At 43.2% G+C, this 12,837-nt stretch overlaps 1 protein-coding gene across 1 annotated transcript in view; it reads right to left on the bottom strand.

The window, feature by feature from the left end:
* Positions 1-5,630, bottom strand: part of SDHAF3 (succinate dehydrogenase complex assembly factor 3) — an 84,130-nt gene extending 78,500 nt beyond the window's left edge. The window contains exon 1 of the mRNA XM_055420467.2: positions 5,380-5,630. Coding sequence (XP_055276442.1) covers positions 5,380-5,553 — 174 coding nt within the window. The 5' untranslated portion in view covers positions 5,554-5,630. The remainder of the gene's footprint in view (positions 1-5,379) is intronic.
* Positions 5,631-12,837: the final 7,207 nt, after the last annotated feature.

Below are 12,837 nucleotides of genomic sequence, written 5' to 3'. Positions count from 1 at the left end.
TTCAAAAGCAAAAAACAATGAAGTCTTCAAATTAGGTAAGAGAGGTGTACAATTCTAAAAACTGCAAAATACCCACCTAACCCTAATTATATGACGTTAAGGAAACTCTAAATATAGATGGCATGCAACTTCATCATACATTGTTAAACCTGATAGTCAAAGTTATAAATAAGAAAGAGATATCTCATGTGAGTTACAAATGGACAATTACATGAATCTGAAGCATTTCCTTGTCTCAAAAATGAATACAACAAAATTAAAAAAGGGAATATTATAAATAAGGCCTATCATACAAACCTAAAGACTTAAACACAATCAGAGAAGGAAACAGTACATTGCTTTGCAGAAATAGCTAGGAACAATAGGATACAGAAAAGGGAAAGAAAGAACATTTCAGCAGTACACCACTACCTTCATTCTCTTCAAGGCTATCTTTGACCAGCTTCCCATTACAACCAGTCTGGGCACCTTCATTCACATATTTGGCCCACCGACCGACTACAAGTAATAAATTTTAACTATCTCCAGTCACAATCTGTCACCTGAGTATCAGAGGTATATGTATTTCAGTACATCATCACTTGACTGTCCCATCAGAATTTTTGAACGATAATGAACTCATCTGCCACTGCTCCCTCTGTACACACACACACACACACCCTATTCTGGTTATCACACACACACACACCCTATTCTGGTTCACACACACACACACACACACCCTATTCTGGTTAACACACACACACACACACACACACACACACACACACCCTATTCTGGTTCACACACACACACACACACACACACACCCTATTTTGGTTATTGGTATCATATTCCAAAACTTAAGAGTTATCCATTCTATTTCCTCCCCTCTAACTAATCTTGTATTGGTCATCAACTCAAGTTCTAGTCTACTGCAAAAAGAGTAACACAAAAATCCATACTCTCCATCCTCAACAGCTCTGTCTTGGTTCAGTTACATAAATTTATTAGGGTTGTTAGTTACATTATATATATATATATCTTATATTATAAACATATATATTTATAAATATATATAAATTATACACAGGAATTAATATATATATTATATTTATATTTATTAATATAAATTAAATGTTTATAAACATATTGTATATAACATATTATCTATATAAAATATAAATGAATATTTTATATATAAATGTAAATAATAGTTACATTAATACATATATATATAAAAAGTTCTGTAAAACCTTCTTCTTTTAAAAATCTTACAGAGAAACTCAAGTGAACTTTTTTCCAACTCATATTTGGGATTACTACATCTCTCCTAAAAGCTCTCCCTGCCTTCAGTCTGGCTTAATTCTTCAATCATTCCTTTCTGCTGCTACTGCTACTGCTACTGCTAAGTCACTTCAGTCGTGTCCGACTCTGTGCGATCCCATAGACGGCAGCCCACCAGGCTCCCCCGTCCCTGGGATTCTCCAGGCAAGAACACTGGAGTGGGGTGCCATTTCCTTCTCCAAAGCATAAAAGTGAAAAGTGAAAGAGAAGTCGCTCAGTCGTGTCCAACTCTTAGCGACCCCATGGACTGCAGCCTACCAGGCTCCTCCATCCATGGGATTTTGCAAGCAAGAGTACTGGAGTGGGGTGCCATCACCTTCTCCATCATTCCTTTCCACTCCTGTTTAAATGATCTTTCTAGAATATAATTTGAATCATTTTCACCACCACTGCTTAGAATCTTTCAATGACTCAAAATAAAGACCTAAAATCCTTAAAAGAATATTCTGTTTCTCGTCACCTCTTTAGCTTTAATCTTTTCCTAATCTCCCATATAATACACTAAATTCTGATCACTGCAGATCCTGGAAAAACTCATTCTGTTTCTTACCTCGATACCTCTGCATATGTTTTATTTTCACTTTCCCAGGGTCTTTTTCTTGACAAGGCAACTCTGACTTGCCCAAACATCCTGTCATACATTACATGTGGCCTCAACTTCCATTCCTTCTTTGGTCCCACAGCATTTTAACAGACACCCTTCCATACTATAAACGTCTATTAACTCGAAACTTGGACACCATAAGAGTGAAATACATATGTTATTCATTTTTGTGTCCCACAAGGTTAGCACTCTGCCTCGCAATAAGTGATCAATAACTAAAGAATGTTTAATAATTTTTGCTTTTTCCAGAAACTTTCACTATCAGCCTTGTCCAGAGACACAGAACAAAGCAGCTACTTAAGGAAAACTGAGACCAGGCAAGAAAGCAGTAAGTGGGGCCCAGAAATGAAAAACTAAATACACTTTTCAAAGCTGTTCCCGAGAAATGTCTCACACTCTAACGCAAACGTGTCATACTCGCTATTTAATTTTCAGTGCTTATTCTGATTTCCAAGAAAACAAGTGTAAAGAGTTGTTCTCTCTGCAACTGGGTCAGCACAGAAAGAAAAATGGGAAGTATTACCTAAATCAGTTATTCTTCAAAACTGAGCATAGTTAGAATTTTTAAACTTCTATAATAAGTAAGAACCCCACCTGATCTACCCAACCCCAATTCCACTCTTTATAGAGTTGTCTCTTAAAAGACTTGGGAGTAAGATCACAACAGGTATTTTACTAACCAGTTATCATTTTCCATAGAATCCCAACATATTTTCCTGAACTTAACATTTTTTCTTTCATGGTAAGGAATTAACATAAATTCACTACTTTGCGATTATGCATGTACATTTTTATCCTTAAGACAAAATGAAGTACTTTCCTCTTACCAGCCCTCAAATGGTCCGTGAATAGAAATCTGCCCAGTTGAACTCGCTCTAATATTTGCAAGTTTTCTGGGATCAGAGAAGGGAATAGAGAACTCTCCTCCCAATACTGAGCCCCCTAGCATTCCTGCTCCTTCCCCTTTCTCTTCTCCAGTAGTACCCACACCCAACTTTGCTCTTTATAAAGTAAAATAAATTCAAGTTCATAAGTAATTTTAGAAGTGTGTGAAAGAATCCCAGAGACCAAACACCACACAGCACTGGAATAAGTTTTTTTTTTTAAGCTGATTTCCTGACACCAAGTCTAGTGGGTTGATCAACAGTGTGGTTTTTTTACTTTAGTTTTTTTTTAAATGTCTATTCTTATTAATGTCTCTGGCCTATTATCGGGCTTCCCTGATAGCTCAGTTGGTAAAAAAAAAAAAAAAAAAAAAATCCACCTGCAATTCAGGAGACCCCGGTTTGATCCCTGGGTTGGGAAGATCTGCTGGAGAAGGGAAAGGCTATCCACTCCAGTGTACTGGCCTGGAGAATTCCACGGACTGTATAGTTCATGGGGTCCCAAAGAGTCGGACACTTCTGAGCAACTTTCACTTTCAGCCTATTGGTATTCTGGGTTCCTATTCTTTCCCTAAAAAGTTTCCCAGTTTTTATGCTTTAGGACCTCCCAAAATGCCCTTATTTCTTTCCAACGCTAAACTCCTGGTCCTGCCACAAACTGACCTGGCTTAAAAGATGTCACTTATATTTACATACACTAATTTTAAGCTGTGTGAGTGTGTGCTCAGTCAGGTCCCAGTCTTTACAATACAATGTACTGTAGCCTGCCAGGCTCCTCTGTCCACTGCGTTCTTCAAGAAAGAATACTGGAGTGGGTTGCCATTTCCTCCTCGAGGGGATCTTCCCCACCCAGGTATCCAGTTCATCTCTCATGCATTGCCTGCACTGGCAGTTGGGTTTGTGTTTTTTTTTTTTTTAAAACCACTGAGTCACTTGGGAGGCCCTAATTTAGAGGTGCACACTGTAAATACTGTTATTATTCTGCAGATGAGATAATAAAACTAGGAAAAGCGATATAACATTTAATAAATGCCAGTAATTTAATTTGAATCCAATTCTTCTGACTTCAAGATCAAGTTACCATATTAAAAGAAAGCAGTCTGCATTTTAAAAGATTCAACTTCCCTGGCTCTAGGCGACCTTATTACATCTAATACATATAACTTTTAAGCAAATTCTACATTTCACCCTCCTCCTAAATGTCCCTCTCGAAAGCCTCAATGAGAATTGCACAATCAAAACTTCTGCGACTCAGTTAAAAAGTTCTGTGTTCACCCTAATGTTCACCCTTTTGGCTTTTTTTTTTTAAAAAAAGCAGCCTTCAGTAGTTTCTGTAGTCATCAACTTTTTAGGGTAAGAAATTTCTTAACTCAGTTCTTCAACCAACACTACTAAGTGCATTCAAATAGTCCCTCTATTTGTCCCTCTAATAGTCAACTCCATTCCTTTCCTGCTATTTGCAAATCATATCTGAGGGTAATCCCTGCACGACTCCAAACCCCACGAAATACTCTAAATACTCTGGGGGCTTCCCTGGTGGCTCAGTGGTAAAGAATCCGCCAGCAAATACAGGAGACACGGTTCAATCTCTGACTGGGTAAGATCCCACATGCCAGGGAGCAACTAAGTCCGTGGGCCACAACTACTGAGCCTGTGCTCTAGAGCCCAGGAGCCGGAACTACTGAGTCCAACTCCGGGCAACTACCAAGCCCGCGTGCCTAGAGCCCGAGCTCCGCAACAACAGAAGCCACGGCAAGCAAGCCCACGCACTGCAACGAGAGAGTAGCTTCGCTGGCCACAACTACAGAAACACCCGCGCAGCAACGAAGACTCAGCATGGCAAAAAAAATAAAGAGTTATTTTTAAATATACACTCCGAGTATCTTCTGACTTCACTCAGAAAAAGGAAGGGAAATCAAAGGAGCTAATGCCTCTGTCTGCTTAAGATCTAGTGCAATGATGCAAATTAAAAAGTAACGTGACTACGTGAAACGAAGTACATGATTACGAAGAAACCAACTTTCACCTGACTTAACTCTGACCAGCATTTTTGCTCACCGCTTGTAATAAACCCCAGGCATTTCCAATTTCTGTTATCAGTTATGATATAATATGAGACTATTAAGACCGAACAAAGAGCACTGGAATTTTTAAAACGGTGATTATAGAAACAAGCCTCTAAAATAAGGAGAAAACTACGATCAACAGGCGCTTGCTAAGTGCAAGGACAAAAAGCTGCCAAACGGGAAGCTCTTTAAAAACTTGACGGTGACTTAGTCAATTCTCTAACCTCCATCCTCACCGCTCCGGCGCCAGGCAAAAGGCGACTGAATTTGCCGCGCTGGAGTACGGGATGTGCCGTGGCGGGACCCGCGGGATGTAGCTTTGGGAGGTACTGTTTAAACTGCTCTGCGCTGTTCAGTTCAAACGGGACAGGCTGCCGCTCCGCCCGAGCTTGCGGGGGGCCCGGAGACCAGCCAGGTCAGGCGGTCTCTCCTAACCACAAAGCGGGACGCCTCTGAGGGACCCCAAAGGTCTGGGGCGATGGACACCAGAGTTACTTGCCTCCCATTCCTGCAGGAATCGCTCGGCCTCTTTAGAGCCAGCGGCCTTGTGTCTCCTAAATTCGTCCTTCACGTACCGATCGCCAAGGTCCTTGAGGTCTGGGGGCAGGACCCGGTGCAGCAGCAAAATGCGCCGATACAAGGCCCGGACACGCGAGACGTGCAGCGCAGACATAACGCCGCGCGTGGACCTCCGGCCGCGCCTGCGCAGAAGCTCAGCACCCGCTTGCCTCTCTTTCCAAGCCGGATATAAGCAAACCGAACACAAGCGGAAGAGGGCACGCGACCTTCATCCGGTTTGGTCCGTTCTAATATGAGGACCTTCCTGAAACACGAGCCGGAGCGGCAGGCGGGATACGGGCCGGTCCTCCTTCCAAAGGGGCATGGCTTTCGTGGAGAGCTTGGGATGCTCGCACTCAAGGACCGAGTCCCGAGCCGAGGGGGTCCTCCACCAAGAGTCTGACCTGGACCGCTTGTCACCGCTCAGTTACACTCCATCATCGTTTCCATTAATCTTACCCCTTTCTCTAAAAGCCGTCGTCAAAATTTGGGCTCCTCCAGGAAGCCTCCCATGCTTAAGTTCGAGCCATTTAAGATGTCTTAGAGGAAAGTTATGACCAACCTAGATAGCATACTAAAAAGCAGAGACATTACTTTGCCAACCAAGGTCCGCCTAGTCAAGGCTATGGTCTTTCCCGTGGTCATGTATGGATGTGAGAGTTGGACTGTGAAGAAAGCTGATTGCCGAAGAATTGATGCTTCTGAACTGTGGTGTTGGAGAAAGCTCTTGAGAGTCCCTTGGACTGCAAGGAGATCCAACCAGTCCATTCTAAAGGAGATCAGTCCAGAGTGTTCATTGGAGGGACTGATGCTAAAGCTGAAACTCCAATACTTTGGCCACCTCATGCGACGAGTTGACTCACTGGAAAAGACTCTGATGCTGGGAGGGATTGGGGGCAGCATGAGAAGGGGGTGACAGAGAATGAGATGGCTAGATGGCATCACCGACTCGATGGACATGAGTTTGAGTGAACTCCGGCAGTTGGTGATGGACAGGGAGGCTTGGCGTGCTGTGATTCATGGGGTCGCAAAGAGTCGGACACGACTGAGCAACTGAACTGAACTGAACTGAGGGTGCTGTGAAAGTGCTGCACTCAATATGCCAGCAAATTTGGAAAACTCAGCCGTGGCCACAGGACTGGAAAAGGTCAGTCTTCATTCCAATCCCAAAGAAAGGCAATGCCAAAGAATACTCAAACTACCGCACAATTGCACTCATCTCACACGCTAGTAAAGTCATTCTCAAAACTCTCCTAGCCAGGCTTCAGCAATACATGAACTGTGAACTTCGAGATGTTCAAGCAGGTTTTAGAAAAGGCAGAGGAACCAGAGATCAAATTGCCAACATCCGCTGGATCATGGAGAAAGCAAGAGAGTTCCAGAAAAACATCTATTTCTGCTTCATTGACTATGCCAAAGCCTTTGACTGTGTGGATCACAAGAAACTGTGGAGAATTCTGAAAGAGATGGGAATACCAGACCACCTGACCTGCCTCTTGAGAAACCTGTATACAGGTCAGGAAGCAATACTTAGAACTGGACATGGAACAACAGACTGGTTCCAAATAGGAAAAGGAGGACGTCAAGGTTGTATATTGTCACCCTGCTTATTTAACTTATATGCAGAGTACATCATGAGGAATATGGGCTGGAAGAAGCACAAGCTGGAATCAAGATTGCCGGGAGAAATATCAATAACCTCAGATATGCAGATGACACCACCCTTATGGCAGAAAGTGAAGAGGAACTCAAAAGCCTCTTGATGAAAGTGAAAGAGGAGAGTGAAAAGGTTGGCTTGAAGCTCAACATTCAGAAAACAAAGATCATGGCATCTGGTCCCATCACTTCATGGGAAATAGATGGGGCAACAGTGGAAACAGTGTCAGACTTTATTTTTGGGGGCTCCAAAATCACTGCAGATGCTGATTGCAGCCATGAAATTAAAAGACGCTTACTCCTTGGAAGAAAATTTATGACAAACCTAAACAGTATATTAAAAAGCAGAGACATTACTTTGCCAACAAAGGTCCGTCTAGTCAAGGCTACGGTTTTTCCAGTGGTCATGTATGGATGTGAGAGTTGGACTGTGAAGAAAGCTGATCACTGAAGAATTGATGCTTTTGAACTGTGGTGTTGGAGAAGACTCTTGAGAGTCCCTTGGACTGCAAGGAGATCCAACCAGTCCATTCTAAAGGAGATCAGTCCAGGGTGTTCATTGGAAGGACTGATGCTAAAGCTGAAACTCCAATACTTTGGCCACCTCACACAAAGAGTTGACTCACTGGAAAAGACTCTGGTGCTGGGAGGGATTGGGGGCGGGAGGAGACGGGGACAACAGAGAATGAGATGGCTGGATGGCATGACCGACTCGATGGACATGAGTTTGAGTGAACTCCAGGAGTTGGTGATGGACAGGGAGGCCTGGCGTGCTGTGATTCATGGGGTTGCAAAGAGTCGGTCATGACTGAGTGACTGAACTGAACTGAACTGAGAGTGTTCCTGCCTTCAAGCAATGAGATGTATCTCTTCATCCACAAGCCCAACCACCTACGTACCTTGCACAATGGTGTGCTCCTACTTTGTGCCCCGAAGGAGTGGATTCTTTCCCCTAACTCAAGTGAGACCTGAGCCAGCAGGTAGCAACCCTTATCTAAAGTCAAATTGGCTGAAGAAGAATCATTAGGGAACTTTTTAAATGTATTGTTTCCAAGACCATGATACTGGAGATTATGATTAAATAGACTGAAACGAAAATGTAGAATCAGGGTGTACACAAATCTTCACCTTTTACAAAGGCGATAGAATGACCAATCAAAGCTGGCAGCAATTTGGCCTCGTTCTTTCTGTCCCATCACATGTTTGGTCCTTCAACAAACTCTAATGGCTCCACCAACAAAATGTATGCAGAATTCGATCACTTCTCACTAGTCCCTCCACCACTATCATCTCTGTTTATTGGATGTGGTAGTAGCTTTTTGTGTTTCTTCTTCTGCTATGGTCAACTTTGGTCATCAGTCAGTTCAGTTCAGTTGCTCAGTAATGTCTGACTCTTTGTGACCCCAAGGACTGCAGCATGCCAGGCTTCCCTGTCCATCACCAACTCCTGGAGCTTGCTCAAATTCACGTCCATCAAGTCAGTGATGCTATCTACCTACCTCATCCTCTATCGTCCCCTTCTCCTCCTGCTTTCAATCTTTCCCAGCATCAGGGTCTCTTCCAATGAGTCAATTCTTTGCATCAGGTGGCCAAAGTATTGGGAGTTTCAGCTTCAGCATCAGTCCTTCTGATAAATATTCAGGACTGATTTCCTTTAGGATTGACTGGTTTGATCTTTGGTCATAATCCACCTAAATGGTAATGGCCTCTGCTACGCGTAGTACCTGCCTGTCCCTTGCTGGTTCCCTTCATTCTGACCACACCTTTTCACATAGCTTTTTATTACACTATTTCTAGGTTAAAGAAAAAAGTCATGTCACTCCTCTGCTCACCAAAATCCTCTAGTGGCTTCTCATCAGAGTAAAACCCCAAGTCTCTGTGCGTCTTAGCTCTCTAAATTTTCTCCTGTTGCTCTCTCCCTAGTCGGCCAATTCCAGCCACATGGTCTTTATGCCCCCAATTCATCTTTGAACAGTCCAGTCACAATCCCAACTGAGTGTCTTGATATTTGCTCTTCCATCTGCTTGGAACGTTCTGCCACAGGTATCTTCTTGGCTAGCACCTTTATTTCACTCAATTTGATAGGCAGGAAGTTACCTGGGCTCCAGAGAACCGGTGCCTTCAATTAGTGGTCCAATAGCTGCCTAATCAGAGAAGGCAATGGCAGCCCACTCCAGTACTCTTGCCTGGAAAATCCCATGGATGGAGGAACCTGGTAGGCTGCAGTCCATGGGGTCGCTGAGAGTTGGACATGCCTGGGTGACTTCACTTTCACTTTTCACTTTCATGCATTGGAGAAGGAAATGGCAACCCACTCCAGGGTTCTTGCCTGGAGAATCCCAGGGACGGGGGAGCCTGGTGGGCTGCCGTCTACGGGGTCGCACAGAGTCGGACACGACTGAAGTGACTTCACAGCAGCAGCAGCCACCTAATCTCACCAAGCAATTTACCAGCCTGGCCCCTTCTAGGCCCCCACCAGTACTCCAAAAATAGTCGATGCATCCTAAATAGCTTCAGTCGTGTCCCACTCTTTGTGACCCCATGAACTGTAGCACACCAAGTTCCTGTGTCCGTGGGATTCTCCAGGCAAGAATACTGGAGTGGGTTGCCATGCCCTCCTTCAGGGGATCTTCTCCACCCAGGGATTGAACCTGCATCTCTTACCTCTCCTGCATTGGCAGGCAGGTTCTTTACCACTCTCACCACATGAGGGGCCCAGTATGTTTTTTGGCCACACCATGCAGCATGCAGGATATTCAGTTCCTCGACCAGGGATTGAACCCACGACCCCTGCATTTGGAGTGCCAAGTCTTAACCACTGGACCATGAGGGAAGTCCCAAGGGGCCCAGTAAAAAAAAAAAAAAAAAAAAAAAACAAACAAAAAGAACTCACCAGAGACTGCCAGGACTTTCCCTACTCTGGCACATGTGCTCATCTCACACTATCCTGTACTAAAGTAACCTTTGGCAGCCACTGGACTCTTTAACTGCTCATAAGTATTCCCTGAATACATACATCTAATTATGACCTTTATGGTATGTGCATGGTAGCTAGAGCATCTTTTTATATAACCTGCAGCTGTCAATCAAGGCTGTCAATCAATGACCCCCCTCTGTACTATGCAAATGACTCTGCCTTAAAAACTGGACTCCAGACCTCTGGGGCCATATGCCTCCCTTGGTATGGCCCACTTCTCTCTTGAGTTGTTCTCTCCTTTGGGTGTGCTCAAGTTGCTCAGTCATATCCAACTCTTTTCCACCTGGTCTTTCTTTCCTTATGGTTAATAAACTTCCTTGCAACAGGTAAGACCTTAGATTCTTCTTTGTGTCCCTACCAAGAAGTGAGGTCCGCAGGAGAAATGGTCTACATAGTCTTCCACTAACAAGCTCATTACTTCAGGTCTGGTTCTGATGAGACCCTCCCTGGCAGGCATATTTGATATTGCTACCACATCATGCAAAAAACTCTCTAAGCCCCTCTCTGCTTTATTCTTCTTTATGCTTTATGCTGTTGCTGCTAAGTCACTTCAGTCGTGTCTGACTGTAACCCATCAGGCTTCTCTGTCCTTGGGGATTCTCCAGGCAAGAATACTGGAGCAGGTTGCCATGCCCTCCCCTCCAGGGGATCTTCCCAATCCAGGGATCGAAACACAGTCTCCTGCATTGCAGGCAGATTCTTACCACTGAGCCACCAGGGAAGCTCTATTTTTTTCTATAACACTTACATGTTTTACTTGTTTGCTTACTGCCCCCCTTCCCCCTTGCCCCCACTAGATTACAAATTCTAGGAGGGCAGGGATTTCATGACTCTAAGTGTGTCAGTGACTTAAATGACCTGCTGGTGATGAAGGGGCAAGAGTGGGGGGAAATTTATGTGATTCCCTCCCAGATTCCAGAGTTTTGTTTATACAAAGACTTTTGAAAGACAAAAAGATGCACATCTCTCTTCCAAAGGCAAGGGTATACTCATTTTAGTATTCTTTTCAGGCCCCACAGCAGCAGTGCCTTACAAATAGTAAGCACTCTAACATTTATTACTTTGAATGGACTTTTTCCTTTTGCTTAAATTTTGGAAAAATATTTGTTTAAAATAGCACAGAAAAAATTTTTAAACGGATTTAATTTGGTTTTTTGACAAACCACATTCATGGCAAGGATTGAATGGCAGCATGGTTATTTTACTTCAGGAAATTTTTTCTAACCATACTTCATCTCCTAATATCCCTGTAAATTAAAAATTAATTTATTGTTCCAGTTTACTTTTTTTCTGGTTTCCTTTGGGGTTAAAGTACATGTATAATAAATACTTCTATCAGAGCCAAAGCTCTTATAAAAATGTGGGGAAAATTCTGCCAATAAATTAATAAAAAATAACAATAAAAGAATTAATTCAGCATAAAGGGAGCAGAAAAGGTCCAGAAAGCTTTGGGCAATCAATGCTCAAAAATGGCAAATGATGGGTAAGAGAGAAGCCAAGACGTAATGGTGTGGTTAGGACTTGAGAAGAATCCAGAATAACAGTGAGAATAATGTATATGACCTTTATTTTTTATGGTGAGCTGGACAGTGAGTTATGTTTTGAGGACAAAATTTTCTGTTTCTTTCACCTTCCAGTTTAGGCTGACCAGTTTTCCTTTTGTGGTCAAAACAGCCATGAACTAAAACTAAGATCTGAGTTCTACTCCTGGCCACTAATCCAGAGAAGTACACTTCATGCAAACCTTTCCTTATCCCTCCTCCATGTATTCTGTTTTCCTCTGTGTTACTTGGCAAGTCACTCAAACACTCTGGGCCTAGATTTTCTCATGTGTCAAAGTGGGGTTAGGTTAATTCTCAGGTTTCAACTGTTAGTCTAATCATGTTTTGTACCCACTCCCCTCCAAATTTTTTGGCAAAAGTAGAAGCAGATAGGGCTCCCCTGGTGGCTCAGATGGTAAAGAATCTGCCTGCAATTCAGGAGATCTGGGTTCGATCCTTGCGGAAGATCCCCTGGAGGAAGGAATGGCAACCCACTCCAGTATTCTTGCCTGGAGAATCCCCATGGACAGAACAGTCTGGTGGGCTACAGTCCATGGGGTCACAAAGAGCCAGACACGACTGAGTGACTCAGCACACAGAAGCAGATATGTAACCCACTCTGAAATAACTGCATTGAAAAGATTTTTATTTAAAAACAAAGGGAAAATTCCTCAAAACTTGAATCAAAGAGGTTTCCATATTTTCCTTTATGGAGGTGTAATTGACAAAGAAAAATTAGGAGGGGAAACTGCTGTTGGAAACACATTTTACTTCAGTCATACTGAGTTTGCAGGGACAGCCTATGTTAAAAGATGCATTGAACAAGTTACCTAATAGTAATAGTGTAATTTGCTATTAGGGCTTCCCAGGTGGCTCAGTGGTAAAGACTCTGCCTGCCAATGCAGGAGATGCAGGTTCAAACCCTAGGTGGGGAAGATCCTCTGCAGTAGGAAATGGCAACCAACTCCAGTATTCTTTCCTGGAAAATCCCATGGACAGAGGAGCCTGGCCGGCTACTGAAGAAGGGGTCTCAAAGAGTCAGACACCACTGAGCAACTAAGCACAGACACACAATTTGCCATGCATCTAAGTCAGTGGTTTTTAACTTTGGCTGTATATTACAATTACTAGGGGAAAATGGTTTTAAAAAACTGATAATAGGGCCCCACTACAAACCACTTGAATCAGAATCTCTGCGAGTGGGGAGAGGTATTGCTTTTGCTTA

The sequence above is a fragment of the Moschus berezovskii genome, chromosome 3 (genome assembly GCF_049115385.1).
Source record: "Moschus berezovskii isolate FMDL1 chromosome 3, NW_MosBer_1.0, whole genome shotgun sequence".
Taxonomy (NCBI): domain Eukaryota; kingdom Metazoa; phylum Chordata; class Mammalia; order Artiodactyla; family Moschidae; genus Moschus; species Moschus berezovskii.
The sequence above is the reverse complement of the archived record's forward strand: the minus strand, read 5'-3'. Positions and strand labels throughout refer to the sequence as shown.